Source organism: Papaver somniferum, unplaced genomic scaffold (assembly GCF_003573695.1).
Source record: "Papaver somniferum cultivar HN1 unplaced genomic scaffold, ASM357369v1 unplaced-scaffold_117, whole genome shotgun sequence".
In the NCBI taxonomy this organism is placed as follows: domain Eukaryota; kingdom Viridiplantae; phylum Streptophyta; class Magnoliopsida; order Ranunculales; family Papaveraceae; genus Papaver; species Papaver somniferum.
The window spans coordinates 944,645-963,968 of record NW_020620714.1 but is presented as its reverse complement, the minus strand read 5'-3'; the positions used below and the strand labels follow the sequence as shown (position 1 = coordinate 963,968).

At 34.0% G+C, this 19,324-nt stretch overlaps 2 protein-coding genes across 2 annotated transcripts; one reads left to right on the top strand and one right to left on the bottom strand.

Annotated features, from left to right (window-relative positions):
- Positions 1-1,600: 1,600 nt before the first annotated feature.
- Positions 1,601-4,685, bottom strand: LOC113330089 (cysteine-rich receptor-like protein kinase 10). The gene is made up of 8 exons (XM_026576951.1): positions 4,304-4,685; positions 4,104-4,189; positions 3,452-3,548; positions 3,205-3,329; positions 2,871-3,081; positions 2,536-2,773; positions 2,287-2,437; positions 1,601-2,186 (listed from the first exon to the last, which is right to left on the bottom strand). The coding sequence occupies exons 1-8, from the start codon at positions 4,683-4,685 to the stop codon at positions 1,824-1,826; spliced, it is 1,653 nt and encodes a 550-aa protein (XP_026432736.1). The 3' UTR covers positions 1,601-1,823.
- Positions 4,686-10,933: 6,248 nt separating this feature from the next.
- On the top strand, positions 10,934-18,414 carry LOC113330086 (putative receptor-like protein kinase At4g00960). The gene is made up of 8 exons (XM_026576949.1): positions 10,934-11,324; positions 11,418-11,741; positions 12,069-12,200; positions 12,522-12,646; positions 17,221-17,431; positions 17,539-17,776; positions 17,855-18,005; positions 18,094-18,414. The coding sequence occupies exons 1-8, from the start codon at positions 10,934-10,936 to the stop codon at positions 18,412-18,414; spliced, it is 1,893 nt and encodes a 630-aa protein (XP_026432734.1).
- The last annotated feature ends 910 nt before the right edge of the window (positions 18,415-19,324 follow it).

Genomic DNA, 19,324 nt, shown 5'->3' with positions numbered 1-19,324 from the left:
CTACTTCTCTCTCCTAGCATTTGCTCGCCATTTCACTAGCAGCGAGATTGAAACGCCGAATGGTGCGGCGCTCAAAAAGTGACCAAAACGCCGAATGGTTCGACGCTCAGAAAAGTCACAAAAATATAACGGCTGAGATTGAAACGCCGAATGGTTCGGCGCTCAAAAAGTAACCAAAACGCCGATCCATTCGGCGTTTTTCTTAACGCTGAATGGGTCAGCGCTCACAGATGACGTGGATGGCCAATCTAGCAGCTAATATCTCTCCCACAAGACTTAGGAGGTTGCCCAAGCTGACGTGGATGGCCAATCTAGCAGTTAGATATCTCTCCTATAGGACATAGCCTCACTATTGTGGGGGTGAGGCTAAGTCTTATGCGCTAGATTTGGCTTCTAGATTAGACAAAAGCGTTGCAATTTCTTTTCAAAGCGTTGTCTATTTTTCAACACTACTTCTCTTTCATGTTATATATCTCGAATGTCAACTAGTAGCGAGATAGTTTCGCTTAATGGTTACGCGTAGCCAAAATTCTACTTTTCGCGGAACTATTAAGTAAGATTATTTTATGTGTTTGGTTTGATGGTTGTGTTGTTCCATGTAGCACAATGGAATGGTTCAACACATCTAAATACTAGATTAGAATGACCACAAGATTAAATTGGGTATTCTAGCTGACATGGACTTCCGATCTGGATGCTAAATTGGAAGACCATAAGACTAAGCTTAAGGTGTCTAATAGGCAAATGATGGTTCTTCCGAAATCAAAATGATAGAACAAGTCTCTGTTGTTTTCGATCATCCATTTCCTAACTATTTGCCCAAAAGTAATTAGCCATGTTGGGGTGTTTGGTAAGACACCAGATAGAACAAGTGAAGATCAAGTTCAAAGGATATTTTGGTAAGACACAATTTTGTGACGTCTATAAAACGAAACCCTAGATGTCCACTTCTTTTTCAGATAGAGAGAAAAGTGAGTGAGTGAAGAGACACCAGTGAACAAATCGCAGAGATCTGATCACAAAAATGGAATGTTATGATTATAATTTTGGGTTTGTGTGGGAAGCCTTACACATAACTTGGTGGAGATCACACACAATAGATTGCAGCACACTGATTTCTCCTCTCATAGTTCTAAGATTTGTAGCTTTTATCTCACAAAAATGTCCACAGGTGGGAACCTCTGCCCATGACATTCTGCAATCTCACTACTAGCTGCCGTATGATTACCATTGGAGGTCTGATGTCTCTCTACACAGATTCTTTTTTATTTTTCTAAGATGCACTTTTTGAATGTTTAAGTTGAGATCACTTGTGATGAATATTACAGGTTATCAATTGCATTGGATCCCAAAACTGCCGGGAACTAATGAAAAGATTCAGTGGAAATGTTGTCAAATATGATAAGGATAAGTGGCTGAGGAGGAGGCAGGGGAAAACACATCAAAGGCATCAAAAGAGAGGCTGACTGTTACATTAGGGTATTAAATCTAATGATATTGTAAAATCAAGATCTTCCAAAAGGAATGTTTGTATGTTTATGATAATACCTTGCTTTGTGAAGTATTTCATTCGAATTCAAAGCTCATAGTTTCTCCAGACTTTGGCCGTCTTGCAGCTTAAAAATAGGTTACAAATTCAATAGAGATTGAAAACAAGCCTAATTCTCTGTAAATTGCATATATTTTCTAAGTACTATTACTGTGGGAATTAGAACTGTTGAATGAACATTGCTTAAAAATCATGTATTTCAAAGAAAGAAAGAATGCCAGTCAACTTAGAAGCGATAAAGAGACGCACTCTGAATATGTATATGATTGTATTGTCATCGAGCGTACAGTTCAGTTACTGAAATTTCATTCACGCTCAATGTCGATACTTCACTTATGGACTCGTTCCTCAAGCTTCCTTGCTCTGCACTGCCGACTAGATTTAAGTCCGGGCGGCGTGTTATGTGTCTCGTACCATCAGCCGAAAATGCAGGTGTTGAAGGTAAATCATGACTGGTACTGACTGAGTTGTTAAGCATTTGGACAACTGTAGGCATACAGGGTCTATCTTCAACATTTTCTTGAACACATAGTAACGCCACATCGATGCATATCATCACTTCACTTCTAGAACATGCATCCTTCAAAGTTGGATCTAATATTTCTATATCAGATCCATTATTCCAATGTCTCCATGCCTGCATAAATTTTCTCCTCCGTTTTACTACCCATCGCTTAAACAAAAGTAGAGATGAATGGATGCAAAAAAAGAAAAAAGAAAAAATTATTGATACTCACATAGCTTAGAAGGTCCCGAGCAACATCTGATTTATGAAAACTGCCGTTCCTCTGTCCACAAAGTATCTCTAAAACTAAAACACCAAAACTGAAAACGTCCGATTTCACAGAGAATTCACCATGCATCATATACTCTGGAGCCATATAGCCGCTGAAAATCCCAACACCCAAACACATTATGAACATCACAACTTGTCTTGATAGAGTTATGAAAAATTACAAGTTCAGTGATTCAAAGTATATACTTACTGCGTTCCAACTATTCTTTTGGTACTATCTTGAGTTTGCTCAAGCACAAAAAGCCTAGCCATGCCAAAATCTGCAATTTTAGGATTCATGTCCTTATCTAACAGTATATTGCTAGCTTTGAGATCCCGATGGATGATTTTTAGTCGGGACTCCTCATGAAGATAGAGAAGTCCTTTTGCGATACCACCAATTATCCTGTATCGTCTTTCCCAATCCAGTTGTGTACATTTATCTGAATCTACACAATCCTCCGACCAAAAAGCACAAACATTAATCTATTTATCGGACTATGACTGGTAGAACAAGAATAAACAGACGCAGAACAGGGTACAAACCGAATAGGATTTGGTCAAGGCTTCCATTTGGCATGTATTCATAGATGAGTAGTTTTTCTTCACCAGATAGGCTAAAACCAACAAGCTTCACAAGATTTCTGTGTTGAAGTTTAGCTACTAATGTAACTTCGTTCTTGAACTCTTGTTCACCTTGTCCAGAATTTTTTGATAGCCTCTTCACGGCGATTTCTTGGCTGTCTGGAAGTGTACCCTGAGGACATCAAATGAAGAGAAAAAAGAAAAGTCTTGAGCACTGTGAAGAGTTTCAAAAACAACCAGCATTAGGAATTATACTAAATTTCAATTTAAAATATATTTAAAAAAAAAAATGTACCTTATAAACAGAGCCAAACCCACCTTCTCCGAGTTTATTATCTTCAGAGAAATTATCTGTTGCAGTACTTACTGTACCGAAGTTGAATTGCAGGGATTCTGTAGTTAGAACCTCATCATTGACATCTTCAGGAGGAAAACAGCAGTGAACCAAATTAGTTGACTATCAAATTTTAAAAAGGTAACACTATATGAAGGAGCATATACATATCCCTAAAAGTGTCATGATCGAGGGGATATCTACTCACAAACAAACTTCTTTGCCTTTTTTTTTTCTTTCTCCAGAAACAGAAAAACAAGATGGCAATGGCAGCAAGTACCACAATAGCTGATGGAACAGCTATACTGATAGCGAGTTTGGAAGAGTTATTCCCTTTTGCTGCACAATTATAAACAGTTCTCAATCATGAATTGAGAACAACAATCCCTAAATTGAGAATAAACATAAACAGATATCCTAAGAATGAAATTTTCATTGTACATGTTAGCAGACCCCCAAATTGCTACATATCGTGAAAAAAAGGTATGACAAACAAGAAGTTATGGAGTAGGAGTTCTCAAATTGAAAATTAAAATTGACGATCTTAGTATCACGAAAAATGAATTGGAAAGGAAACCAGATTCTATTGGGCTGAATCCATTAAGCGAAGATTATCATCACATAACAAGGAGTACTACTTACAGTTTGGTTTCTCTGCATTGGAGGAACGTGGCGGTGATACACGAGGAGATGGCCGTGAACTAACTGTTGTAGATTGAAAGAATACAACTAGGTGTGATAACTTTTCCAGCTCTTTTCCCAGAACAACAATCTGGTAATTCAGCTATAGCTCGATGAAGACATCGACTACAATCACCTGAAGATATATCTGCGCTACCATTAGACTACAATCCATATACTTTGGTAGAATCTGTATGATTTTTATCTCCAGTAGCAAAATTACCATTAGACAAAGCTTCAGTTACTAAATTCTTCAATAAATCGCCTAAGATTTGGTTAAACTCATGTGGATTAGAAACATTATTCAGACTCAAAAAATAAACTGTAGATTTGTCTTGCATGATATTAAAGTAGTATTGATTCGAATACCTAAACATACATTCATTAAACCAAATGATTGCTTGTTTATAACTCGGACATCTTTGATTTGTGTTCATATCCTGAGCACCCATCTGAACACAAGTTTTACAATCATCTAATGAAACATCACCTCTACACTGAAATGAACCGTAAACAGTATCCGGAGTTTGACCATAAGTGCTATTATAATATCCATTTCTTATGATAATTGAATTGTTGCTGGCAGAGGATGATAGTGAAGTAATTAGAAGACTGAGATTAGTTTGAAATGTATTACCAGTGCCAGTAGAACTACTGTAATTAGCTCCTAAACAAAGGTGAAACCGATATATTGATTGTGCAGTTGTGTATTGTATAATGAAGAAGATCGATACTAGTACTAGATTAAAACAACAACCCATGTTTTAATTTTTTTTCTGATGATCATGTGTTCTTCAATTTTTGGTTTTCCCTATAAGAAACCTCCATGCCGGCAACCAATCTTGAAGGGTAATATGGGCTGGTTTTGCACTGAAAGTCTATCATGACAACTAGAGAAAACATTAATTTATAGTATTCCACTAGTTGAATGATTGTGGCTGCCCGTATTTATGACTAGTCATATTAGTGGAAATGTGAACTTGATTAAAGCAGACATATTCCTTTTTGTTTTAAGCATAACAACTCCACTTGTGGTGGCAGGCGAAGAATTATTATTTATTATTTTAATTTATTTTTAAACATTTGCCCACCTGGTCAACCTAGGTAACAACCAACAGTCTGTCTGTTAAATAAATATTGGTAGATTTCACTAAATACCTGAAACAGCATCCATAACAATTCCACACGTGCAGATTCCATCCTACGGATACCTGAAGGAGACTAGGAGATAAACCAAAAAGGAATTTGTCACCAACTCATAAATGCGTGGTTTTTTCTTCATCAGGTAGAAAAGTTTTCGTATTGAAGCTTAGATACTAAAGGAACTTCGTTCTTGAAGTGGCTTGGTCACCTTGTCCTGAATTTTTCGTTAGCCTCTTCACGGCTAATTCTTGCATGTCTATAACTGCACCCCGAGGACATCAAGTATAACCAAAAAAATAAAAGTTTTAGCTATTTAAAATCTACAAAAAACAATGTCTTAGACGAAACTCAAATCTAAGTTTCAAGTTACATGCATTGATATTTAATTTTAGTATCTTATAAGCAGGGCCAAATCAAGCTTCCCTGAGTTTATTAACGTCAAAGAAATAGTTTGGTGCAGCACTAATTAGACTAAAGTTGAATTGCAAGGATTCTGAACTTCAAATCACATCATCAACATATACATGGAACACACCAACAAATTGGAACTCATTTGGGGAAGGTATCAATTCATATGAAGCAGCATATATCCCTAGGTATCACGATTAAGGGATAGCTAATTTACAAGCAACAATCCTTACCAGCGTTAATTGTAACAACAAAATCTTGGTTGTCTAGAAAACCGGTACAAATCATAGTGTAAACAAGGACCCATGGACAAATGCAAAACTGCAGGATTTCAATATTGCCATTAAAATGTAGCCGAGTTCAGATTATCCAAAGCATAATGAACTCTGAAATAATGCAAAGAAGTAATTTCGCTTCTGTTTCTGTTTGGGTGAGATGACAATAGAGGTGGTGGAATAAGGAAGCGATATGTTGCATACCAATATTACAACTAGGTCTAATAACTCTTCCACCTTCACTCCCATCACAACAATTTTGTAACTCAGATATAGATGCAAGAAGGAATCAATTTGATCAATACCATTGTTCATTCAACTTCAGTAAGACATATTCACAGTCACGTTGCGAGCAGAAAATCAAATCACTCACTCAGAGTTGTCCAAGGAATCATAGTTTTCGAAAATCAAGTAGTATTCATACGGAAGAGAAACTTCAATCGATAAATTCCTTAGAGAGACAGTAATCATAGTTTTCGAAACAAAATTCATAGAAGAACATTCATTCGAAAAAAAATTCAGTGTTTTTTTGTTACCTCATTTGAAAGATCAATATGGAGTATTGATTCTATCAATCACCCATCATCACCTTCTGCTATCTTCATCTTCATCTTCACCTTGTTTCCTTTAAATCGCCATTAATGGGAGTTTCCTGAAGAACTCTGTAGTTTCAGGCAACGTTCGCTTTGTACCTGGACATTTGAAGCCATAGTATTAAAGCCCAAAAGTCAATTTTTAAAAAATTGAAGCCCAAAAGTTATTCTCGCTCTTGGCAGTAATATTAAACCTGGCTTGATCGCCGTATAACCAGATTTATATAGACATAGCGCCCTTACTAAGGGGAGGCTAAATATGGATGAGTTTACTTTATTAACCTTGAAGTAATTAATCCTATTACTTAACCTGATAACCCTAAAATTAAATACTTAAAAAAACCGTTAACCTTCTCTTAATCTTCTTCTCTTTTTCTTCATCTACATCTTCCATCAAACTCATAAAAAAAAATCTCTTCAAATCGAAAAATATGATTTTCATGAAAAATGCTTAATTCTGAATGATCAAGAGATAACACAGATTCAACAGCAAGTATCAAAAAATCCAAATCAGAGAAAAAAGGTAAGGGAAAAGTTGGAACTAGTAAACCCGAAAATCCAATCCCTGAGATTGTTGAAAACAACCCTCCACCAATGAAAATAAAATTGTAAGTGATTTTTAAACTCAAACCCAATATTTCTTAGTGTTTTTTGATTGTTAGATGATAGACGCATTTATGTGTCTATTTTGTTCTCAATTTTCTGTATTGTTATACTCGATTAAGTACTTATTGTGTTATTTTGTGTTCTTGTAAATGTTTTTAGAGAAATAAGCTATTGGGGCGATATTGGCTCGAAAAGTGGTGTTTTACACCCCAGGAAAATTACTAAAGACACCCCAGAAATGCACCGGAAGCGTCCCAGAAATGAACCGGAGGAATCCAGAAAAATTACTATTTCCACCCCAATTGCTAAAGGGATCCCCGGTTTGGTTAGGGGGACACCTCTCTCCTTCCTCGTTTGAAAATGAAAAAAAATTGGCGGGAAAACTTAAATGAAATACTCCAAGATTTCTGAGAAGATTTTCAGCGTGATTTTATGGGAGAATTTCATGGGATTTGTTCGTTTTCATCCTTCCAGCGTATTACAGGATTGGCAATGAAGTTATTGATGATAAATAAAGAAGATTACTATGATTCTCGTAAAACAGGGGAAGAGAGAAAATCCCGAGATTTTGTATTTGATTCTGTTCTTTTTAAGGCAGTTGTATATATCTTCAAGAATTATACCTCCGTCTGTGATCAATATACAACGTTATGAAGTGTGTCTACTGCGAGTTACCGCGTGAAAGAGAATGATCAGGAAATAAAACTCGTGTATTGATGAAAGAATTATTGGCATTTACTGCGAGATTTGATGAGCCCTGTCGAGTACAAAAAGGTGATAGAGGTCACAGAAGAGGTGTCGAGAGTTTGGGGGCTTGAGGAGAGCTGAGGAGCGAGAAATCAAGATGAACAGCAAGCTTCATGCTGTTGTTTTCTGCTGCTGATGAAGATGAAGCACACGAAAAACATTAGACCCCAGTGAACCGTCGTTTATCAAGAGCGACAGCGATAATTTTTTCTGGGTCGTAGTTTACCAAAGATTACTGCATTTCATATTTATCGTTCTTTGTAACAGTGTTTTGCAACTATTATAAACGTTGCAAACGCTCGATTTTCACCATTTTCTCTCCATTTCATCATTGTGAACCATTTTTGAGCCATAATAAATTATTTTGAGAGTATTTTTACTATGATGAGCTAAAACCCAACACTGGGATGACGGAGGAGGCCAAACTTCATACTTGGGGTAATTTCATTTAATTTTTTTTATGACTTTTGCATTAATTTAAAATTGAAATATGATTTGAATTAATTAGTTGTTATTTAATTTGACGATGTATGCTTAGATTAGGTGTTTTGATACATCATGCTTAGGACTTACAATCAATGTTTTGAAAATCTAATTTGGCAAAATCGGAGTCCACGTAATTCAATGTGAGGCAAGCAATTTTCAATCAAATTATATATACAATGAATAGGCTTATTTGAGGAAAGAAAAAAAAGGAAATATATGAGAAGACTAAATAGAGCAATAAAACATGTACTCACAATTTAGACCGAGTAATTTTTTTCTAGCCCAATTTACTTTTTTTGTAAATTAGAAACCCATCATCAAGATTCCATATGTAACAAATCCATAATTATTAATAATTTGAATTGTTTACGAAACTAACCTTCTACCTAATAAGGAAATTAATTGTATTAGAAAAACGGTTGTCATAAATCCTAATATCTAGAATAATTCATAAACCTCCCTAGAATAACTCATTTCACCTTGTTTATCTCCCTAAAAATACTTATCCGATTAGTTTCCATTTTCAAAATAAAAAACAGTTGTTAAATTTTTTCAAATCCCTTAAATAACTCGTTTGACTTTCCCTAAAATCATTTATCTAAAGATAGCAATATAATCATCATAAATATCCCATGTAAGACATGCAAATAATAACATCATGCGTGAAAATCCCAGTTTCTTTTGTGAAAATTTTAATTTTCCCAATGACGTCATAGGTGAAAATCACATTTTCCGGGTGATTATCATTATTAGGTTTAGAAAAATTCAATTTTCACAATAATATCATGATTGGTGAAAATATCAGTTTTCACAAGTTCGATTGTTGAAAATTCAATTTTTTTTGGCAGTGTCATACGAGAATGGTGATAATTCCGGTTTTTGCAAATGCAATTTGTGAAAATTTCAATTTTCTGTCATGGGAGATTGGTGAAACTTTTTGTTTTCATTCCTAGTGAAAATTTTAATTTTCCGGCATACGAGATTAGTGAATTTTTGTTCTCATCCTAATTTAAATTCTTGGTTTATCAGACTTAATATTCCAGTTTTTCACCTGTAATTAGCACCAATCGCTGCATCATGTCACCTGTAATTATGACATGAACACGGCTATTTGCATCATGTCATGATATATTAGTAAAACTGATTTCCCAAATATGAGTGAGTACTAGTGTTTTCCCTCCATAAGATTTGACCCAACAAAACAATGGAATCAACGTGCTTGCATTACTAATTTAACAATCTTCTACCAATGAGATTTTAGAAGGTGCATTTTCATTTCCAATCAACTTTTCTGTATTTGTATCATACTCATGATGCAACCAAATATGCAAATTTGTTTTTGTGCGCCGTTCATTCAAAGTTTGCTTCCAAAAATCTGTCAATGTAATTATCTCTAATTATCACCAACAAATCTTCAAGTGTATTAGGTTGAGATGGAAACATTTGCATTAGAGGATAGCCAGTTGATAAGGGGAGAAAAGAGACAGTAGTGGTGAAGACTGCAAGGAGAGAAGACGCGCTCACTAGTGAAAATTATGAGAGAGAGAAACTAAGAAAGTGATGGAATAAATCTCTAAGTTTCCTAATTAATGATAACAAACAAATGGAGTACCATAACCAAATAATTGTAACAATATAATTGATGATGACTAAATAAATGACCGGAAAAGACGAAAACAACCGGAAATTATGCTGATTGACCGAGTAAATGGTGAATAACTATTTCAATGATAAGCTCCCGCAAAAAACGCTCATAATAATCACCATTATCATCGGAATCTTATTAAAAATATTTTTACAATTAATATGCAACTAATTAAGGTTAAATTAGTCCTTCTGAAAAGTGAAAATGTAAATATAATCCAAAATTATTGTTCTTAATAGTAGATCTTATTTCTTTGGACTACACATATATATACCATCTCAATGATGGGTTTACGAAAGAAAGAAGCCAAATTTGGATTCCTCAAATATTTCCACATTTAGACCAAAGGTATGACTTAGACTTTTGAGAATCGACACATCAACTAATAAGACGTCTGGTCGCACACTCATCAAGTGGCCCAACTGGACTTTTACGATAAAGAAACTTACAATAATCAAGGTAACGAATACACCAAACGCTTTCGGGGAAGGTTCACAAAATATTGAAAAGACTAAAAAGTACGACGATAAGTCAAACTTCACAACTCGATTTTCTACAGGCAGAGAATTAGGTTGTGAAGTGAATGGCAGTCGTACGGTGGCAATACATTCTGATTTCCGAAAGTCAGTATAACCATTATGCGTTTTGTCCATAAAAATGTATAACCGTTGTTTTCTTTTAACTTTATCCAATAACAAAGTTATTCTGTATATCTTATCTTATCATTTAACCATTATGTGAAGTCTAAGACGCAGAACACATCGATCAGAGGACTAGGTCATCGAGTGGGATCCCCGGCCTAGGTCGCTTTGGCCTTTCACTTTCCTATGAATTTTCTTCCTATGAATTCAAAGAAATTTTTGTAGTTGCGATAGTTTTTCTTAATTTGTGACCCCTTGATTTGGTCATGTGAAAGCGCTTGGTGGCCTTCCAAGTACGCAGACATAATCTTGTCCACAAATATCTCTTACCGAGACATACGCCACACAATTTCCGAACTTGTGACAAAAATGATTTCTCAAGACTTAAGAGTGCAAAACCAGCCCATGGGCGCTTATTAGGAAAACAAAAATAGAAAGGAACACATGATCATCCTAAGAAAAAACATGGGTTGTGTGAATCTAGTCGTTTCCATCATCTTCTTCATCTACCTGTTTTCTCTTTCTAAGTTACTTATCATCGTGCAATACACAACTGCACAATCAATATATATTAATCATTTATGTTTAGGAGCTAATTACACTACCGGGAGTTTATTTCAAACTAATCTCAATCTTTTTATTAATTCACTATCTGCCAACAATTTAACTATCATAAAAGATGGATACTATAACAACACTGTTGGCAGAAAGCCGGATACTGTTTACGGGTCATTTCAGTGTAGAGGTGATCTTAAATTAGATGATTGTAAAAATTGTGTTAAAACTGGTATTCAAGACATCAAAGCAAATGAAAGATGTCCCAATTCTAAACAAGCAATCATTTGGTATAATGATTGTAAGTTAAGGTATTCCGATGAATATTACTTTCATATTATGCAAGCTAGTCCAAGCCTTTATTTATTGAATTCCAATAATGTTTCTAATCCAGATAAGTTTCACCGAATCTTGGGTGATTTAGTGAATAGTTTAGCAACAAATGCTACGTCTAATAGTGGTTTTGCTAGAGGACATGCAAATCTTACGAATTCTATAGAAGTATATGGATTTGTACAGTGTAGTGCAGATTTATTTCCAAGTGATTGTTATCGATGTGTTCTTGGTGTTATAGCTCAATTACCAAATTGTTGTTATGGGAAAAAAGCTGGAAGAGTTTCGACACCAAGTTGTGTTTTTAGATATGATTTAGATCCTTACTTTCAGACAACAATTACTTCAGCACCACTGTTATCAACGAACACAACTGCACCAATCTGTAAGTAGTACTTCTTTGTTAAGGGTTAATCTTTGTTTCGTAATAAAAGGCTAAATTCTAGTGAACGGAGCCCTCTATACAATTTGGTCAGTGAATTCCTTATATTTGACGTCCATTCCTTGTTTATCTGCAGTTTCTGATGATTATCCTAGTTAAAGTTGTTATTTCTCATTATAATCATCAACCTAGCTATTCATAACTTCACTCCATTATTAGATAAAATCTGATAATTATGCTAGTTAAGGTTGTTATTTCTCATTATAATCATTATCCTATTCATAACTTCACTCCATTATTAGTTAAAAATTTGTTGATATATTCCTGCAGCAAATGGGAGCAACTCATCCAATCTTGCTATCAGCATAACTGTTCCTTCGGTGGTTATCGCAGTACTTTCTTCTGTTGGATTTTGGTTTTTATGTTTCCGGAGAAAGAAAACAGACACGGAGAAATTTGTCGGTAAGCAACCATGATCCATTACTCAAACATGCCACTTAGGGACACATCCTCAAACATGCCACTTAGGGACACATCATCTGACATATATGCTGCTTCATATGGGTACTACTTATTAGGCTCTAATGGGTGTGGAGAGGTTAATCCTGTCATTCCTCTCCTTTGGGTTGTTTCCCTTCTATTTTTGTTTTTTGCTTACTCTTTGTAAGTTTCTTCAATATATTTTTCGCTTACTCCTCGTAAGTTTCTTTGATATACATTTCTTTTGCCGAGTAAAAAAGAAGATATATCTGGATACCACTTACTGTCCGTTTTTTCATGAAGATGTCAATGATGCGGTTCTAAAGACACAATCCTTGCAGTTCAACTTCTGTACAATATGTGCTTCAACAAACAGTTTCTCTGAAGCTAATAAACTCGGAGAAGGAGGATTTGGCTCGGTTTATAAGGTATAGTATTATAAATTATATAAATTGTTCTGGGCGTTTTACTGATACGTTTCCTTTTAAAAATAATTCTTCTGTTTTCTTAACAGTAATAAGTCTACCCGGAGGTGTAAATAGCAACTTTGTTGAACACCTTCATATTTAGTAATTGGTCCCTCTTAACTTATAAGACCCTACTGTTGGGGATGGATTTATACCAAAAAGGGATCTAAAATTCTATGTGTCACTAACAATAAATAAATCCATCATTTGTTGGAGATGCTCTAATAATAAGACAGTTTTGTTCTCCAATAAAAGAGGAAGGTTAGTTTAGAGCTTCCTATGTGGCAACATAATTAAGACATCCTCAATCTATTTTTCCTTAAAATTAAGGAGTGAAAAATCTATCTCCAACAGTATTGCATAATTAAAATTCTATTAGAGCTAAAAATGATTAGTTAACATACTAAAGTTAATTCAATTAAGAAGAAACTGATTAGGATGGTAGACAATGTCAAGGGGAATGTATAAAACTACGCATTTAGCTTCACAGTTCCTATCCAAAGTCATCTATACATTGGTTTAAAACATCAGGGTTGAAAAATGATTTTAGAGAAAATGGATTTGCATCCTAGGCCTCATGTGTGTGTTGTTCTACTATGTGTTTCTACATTTTTTTCTTCTTCTTTTTCTTCTTATTTGCATGCTAGGTCTCATGTGTGTGTCGTTCTACTATGTGTTAATTTCTAATCATTCTTAACATAAACAAAAATAAAAGGAAATTTTGATAAAGTACACTTTATGGGATTAGTATTTCCTAAAGTAAATCCATTTTTTTCTAAGTTGTTAAGGCTCACCATCACCCGAAAAAATGTTTTTTGTTAGGTCCATAAGTATTTGAAAATATAAAATTGATAAAAATACCCTTCCGTGTTAATTCCTACTTATTTTCTTGTAGCGGTTCAATCTGTTTGATGAACTATCAGGCTTTCTGTATTTTTGGGTTTATTTTGTTTCATGAAAATTCTACACTTCGTTATATTCTATGAAATTTATTACACTTCTTTAAATTTTCCAAAAATTTAGTTATTAAGAACAAAAAAATCAGAGTCATTCTTTCGAATGAAGACCTAATAAAACCTTTATGAAAATAAAGTTCATTCTTTCAAATGAACACCTAAAAATCCTATATAAAAGAAAGTTCATTCTTTAAAATGAATACCTAATAAAACCTATATGAAAGCAGAGCTCATTCTTTCAAATGAACACCTAATAAACATATATAAAAACAAAGTTCATTTTTTTAAATGAACACCTAATAAAAACATATATGAAAACAGAGTTCATTTTTTCAAATGAAGACACAATAAAACTTTCATTGTTATATAAAAAAAAGAGTTCATTTGTCGAATGAACACCTAATCAGAGTCGAATAAAATGAACAAAAATTAGAGTTCATTCTTTTAAGTGAACATCTAATTAAAATTCATTATTATGAACAAAAACTAGAGTTCATTCGTAAAACCGAACGCGTATCAAGGTAGTAAATATCGGTTGTACATGCCGATATTATCAGTTTTTATCGTGCAATGGAGAAAACCTTTACGAGATATAAAATTTTAGCGATACAAGGATTGAACGATAAAAACGCTCCTATGGTCAGGTACAAACTGATATACTGGGTTGATAAATACACTAATAATATAGGTAAGGGTAATTTTCTAGAATAAATTATTTAGATTTAAAATTTGTAAACAGATCCCTTCCTCATAATCACCTTCTTCCTCCGTACGCTTGAAAACTCAATCCTATTCGGTAAAGAAATTTTGAACTATTTCATTTTTTGATGTGAGTTGAAATTAGCTGAGATGATGGTGAAAATTAACGAGGGATACTTGGAATAAATAGTGGAATGAGATTTAATTTGTGACGTTAACCTTTTGATCTTGAGAATTAATGCATCATATGGAACCAATTCTTTAGACTGAAAATGTTATAACTATTTAAAATTCTAGTCATATTGTTATATCACCTATAAAACCCGATATAATCTTTTATATAGGTGTATCGGATCCGACGGATACAATATATAGACACAATATTAACTACTTTTTACATAACAGAAACTAAATTTATTAAAATCAGATCGAAGAACAAAGAAAATAATGAAAAAAACATAGATTTACACGAAATCATCATCTTATTGTCTTCGTCATCTCGACATTAATAGAGAAGAAAAAAAAAGAGTTCATTATAGTCGATGAACTTCATCATCTCCATCATCTTCAACAGCATCAGAGAAGAAAGAAAACAATGTTCATTCTAATCAATGAACTTCATCAAATTTTTTTGTCTTCATCATCCTCAACAACAACGACTAGCAGTGACGAAGAAAACACACAAACATTCATCGTGTTCATCATCATCTTCAACAATAGCAACATCAAACAAGAAAGTAAAATGCACAAAACATCATCGCAAAATCTTCATCTTCTTCATCATCTTTATATAATTCATCGTTTTCATCATATTTGCATATCGTCTTCATCATCTCTATATGTCAAAACCCTATAAAACAAAAAAATCTTCATCATTTCTGTGCATCGGTAGAAAGAAAAAAAAGTGATAGAGAAAAAGTAGATATGAAAAACATTCATGAGAAAGAAAGTACATCATTCCTTATATTATTTCTATATATAAGGAATCAAAACGGTATTTCCGCCACTACCAAACGACAATTACATCATCCATGATGTGATCCCGCCAAGATATTATACACCATAGGACCAAACAATAATTTCTAGCACCAAACAGTAATACATAATTTAAAAAAGAACCAAACATATTTTATTGGTTGGTTGAAAAATATAATTTCAAATAAAGATATTGAAGTCGTCAAAATGGATATTGCGTGAACTGATTTCGATTTGATTACGAGACATTCAACTGATAAACGTTTGGTGGTTTGACATAGTAGGAGTATTTTAGACACTTCAACTCAGTCAAATAGAGCCGAGTTGGATACTTAACGGCCGTTAATCGTTTTACGAAAATAATCGATGAAAAAGTGGAACGGGGTGTATTTTAGAAATTAAGAAAGAACTGGTGTACTTTAGGAATATTAATCCCACGGGATGTATGTTATCAAAATCCACAAAATAAGACAGCTTAATAGTTATATATCATCCGCAATGTAAATAAAAACTAAAAAAAAAATATATTCGAGAAAAGGACTCGACGTGATCGACACAGAGACTACCCATCGTATTTTGTTTCAAAACTTTTTTTTCCGGTATATTGGTAGTTTATATCCAAGAGTGAACACTATTTTAGAATATGGCAGTTCATTCTAGTTCTAGCAGTTCATTTGCTAGAATAAACTCGTATACGATAGCTAATTCCAATAGTTTACTTTATAGAATGAATTCATATTGGTAGTTAATTTTGAAAAATGAGGTCATAAGGATTATTGTACTTCATATTATAGAGTGAACTCGTGATAGGTGTTCATATTGTAGAATGAACTTATAGTGGTAATTAATTATATATGGTAATTCCTATTGTAGAATGAACATGTAATAAGTATCCGTTACGATAATTTATATTGTAAAATGAACTTATAACGTTACTTTGTAGAATGAACTCATGATGGATGTTCGCATTGTAGTTCATATTATAAAGTGAACTCAGTATCGCAAATTTATTTTGTAGAATAAACTCCTGATAACACTTCATTTGGTACAACAAACCCCTAATAATAGTTGACTATAATAGTTTATTTTTTAAAATGAATTCGTATTCTAGAATGAACTCGTATGTTAGTTCATCCTACACGTTCGTGTGTAAAAATGAACTCATTTGATAGTTTACTCATGTAATTCACTTTATAAAATGAATTAGCATGGTAGTCCGCTTTATCACAATAGTAGATTTTATAGAATGAACTCTTATGATAGTTCATTCTTGTTGATTTTTTTTCTCAAAAATAATAAGAAAAAATAGTTTTTCCAAACATTATGAATATATTGGATACATCTGATCGAAAGTTTTTTGAATATTAAAATTTGTTAATTTAGACTTATAGTTCAAAAAGTATATATGAATTTTATAAAGAAAGAATAAAATAGAGAGAAAAAGGTATTTTTGACATTGTTCAGGGGATGATGATGTTATCTTACACTATAATGTTCCCTCTATGACCAAATAATAATTTTTTTGGACGAAATCAAAATATATGTTTAAAAAAGGGCCTTAAAAAAATTAACCAAGTCAACGTAACCAACTGACACATAAATTTATGTAATTGGTAGTTTCAAAATTTAAAGACCAATAAGCTCTTCATTTGTAAAAAATCCACTGGACGAAAAATGTAGACAAATTGATTTGTTATGTACGTTTCATTTAACTTGACTTATAATATTAGAGGCAAATCATGTTAAACCCGAGAGTTTTTTCTTTTTATCGGTAAATTATAGTATCATACTATTTTTCAGGGCAAGGTTTCATAAACCAGACACTTATATTTTAGAGGCCAATAAAAGTCTAAAACAATTTATTTTTCTGTTTCTTTTCTTTTTCGTACCTTTTGATGTCCTCAGGGTACACTTCCAAGCGGGCAGGAAATAGCGGTAAAGAGGCTATCAAAAATTTCAGGGCAAGGTGAACGAGAGTTCAAGAATGAAGTCACCTTAGTAGCTAAGCTTCAACACAAAAATCTTGTGAAACTTGTTGGTTTCAGTCTAGCTGGTGAAGAAAAACTACTAATCTACGAGTTCATGCCAAATGCAAGCCTTGACCAGTTCCTATTTGGTTTGCCTCCTCCTGTTTTTCATCACATATTAATTTAATATAGTATATAAATTGTGGACTATAATGTTGACCTCAAAATTTTGGTTTTGGGTCGGATGAATGTGTAGATCCGATTAAATGCAGACATCTTATCTGGGAAAGGCGATACAAGATACTAGGAGGGATAGCGAAAGGGCTTGTTTATCTGCATGAAGAGTCGCGACTTAAAATCATCCATCGAGATCTCAAAGCTAGCAATATCTTATTAGACATAGACATGAATCCTAAAATTGCAGATTTCGGCATGGCTAAGCTTTTTGTTCTTGACCAAACTCAAGCTAGTACAAACAGAATTGTTGGAACTCAGTAAGTAAGAACTTTGTTGTAAGTGCTAGTACATATCAAACTATATTTGGAGATTCTTATTTCGTTTGGTTTTTGCAGTGGTTACATGCCTCCAGAGTATATAATGCATGGAAAGTTCTCTGTGAAATCCGACGTTTTTAGCTTTGGTGTCTTAGTTTTAGAGATTCTTACTGGGAAGAGAAACAGCTGCTTTCAAGGGCCAGATATTGCTCGGAACCTTCTGAGCTATGTGAGTACCAACAATATTTTTTTAGCATCCAATCTTCTATAGTTTTATTACATATCGAATGATTTAAACAGAGGAGAAACCCATGCAGGCATGGAGCCTTTATATATATGGTTCGGCTATGGAGTTATTAGATCCAACTTTGAAGGGCGCATATTCTACAAGTGAAGCAATGAAATGCATCCATGTCGCGCTATTATGTGTTCAAGAAAATGTCGCCGATAGACCCACAATGCCCACGGTTGTCCAAATGCTCAGCAATTCTCTGATTACTCAGGAATCACCATCACCACCTGCATTTTTCGCTGGTAGTACTATAAATATAGAGCCTCTGCCGACCTTAAACCTTAGCGATAGTGAAGAACAAGGAAATTCGGCGTACCATCCAATCAGGGAAGCAGTAACAATGTAACATGGAGCGTGAATGACGATTCAATTACTGAATCCCCAATTCAGTATCGTTAGATGGAATCTCCTTTTACTGAATCTCAACGACTTCCACAATACTGTTGTTCAATCAAGAATGGGAGATTCCGTTGTTGTTGTTCAATCAAGAATGGGAGATTCCGTTGTTGTTGTTCATTCAAGAATAGAAGATTCTATTCTAGTAACAATACTGTTAAATACTCCCTCCGTTCTTTTTTAATAGGCCAGTTTTGTTTTTAGCGAAATTTAAGGAAATTAAGAGAACTAATCAATGAAAGTGGTCTTCATGACACTTGTCAATAAAAGAAGTGAAGTGAAATGGTCCCCATGACACTTGTTATCAAAAGAAGTAAAGTGAAGTGGTCCACATGACACTTGTCATCGAAAGAAGTTAAGAGAGAAGTGGTCCCAAAAAATAAAATAACATTTGACTTTCCCAATTAGGAAACTGGCCTATTTGTTTGAAACTTTTATTTATAGAAACTGACCTATTAAAAAAGAACGGAGGGAATAGTATTTTGTAATTTACGATGAGTTATCGTTTGTACTTTCTGTTGAATTTGGGGCTTGACTTTATAAGCTATCTTGAGCTGCAGATGGAGAATGTCGCCTTAGTAGATGAATTTTGGCATCGTCCTTGAGCATCATAACCGTCATCATTGTTGCCAAGAGTTAAAAGATGAAAGTATATGAACACTCATGCAACTTCTATAGATCTCATCGGCACGTAATTATGAAAAGAACCCTTCTAAACTGTCTAGTCCTAGCTAGTTGTGTTTAGGACAAAGCTGCAGTGCAGTCCCATTGAGCAGTTTCAAACTGTTCGAAAGTGGGACAATATATATATACTATTACTTCGCCCTCCACGTTGACAAATGGATTAAAAGTTTTTTCAA

What these genes read in the sequence shown, in the direction of transcription:
- LOC113330089 (XM_026576951.1), bottom strand. Translation starts at nt 4,685, where the DNA reads ATGGGTTGTTGTTTTAATCTAGTACTAGTATCGATCTTCTTCATTATA. An exon ending in AATCATTTGGTTTAATGAAT is followed by an intron (nt 4,190 to 4,303) that starts GTATGTTTAGGT and finishes ACCAAATCTTAG; the next exon opens with GCGATTTATTGAAGAATTTA. An exon ending in AAAAGAATAGTTGGAACGCA is followed by an intron (nt 2,438 to 2,535) that starts GTAAGTATATAC and finishes TGGGATTTTCAG; the next exon opens with CGGCTATATGGCTCCAGAGT.
- LOC113330086 (XM_026576949.1), top strand. Translation starts at nt 10,934, where the DNA reads ATGGGTTGTGTGAATCTAGTCGTTTCCATCATCTTCTTCATCTACCTG. An exon ending in AGACACGGAGAAATTTGTCG is followed by an intron (nt 12,201 to 12,521) that starts GTAAGCAACCAT and finishes TTTTTCATGAAG; the next exon opens with ATGTCAATGATGCGGTTCTA. An exon ending in CTCGGAACCTTCTGAGCTAT is followed by an intron (nt 18,006 to 18,093) that starts GTGAGTACCAAC and finishes AAACCCATGCAG; the next exon opens with GCATGGAGCCTTTATATATA.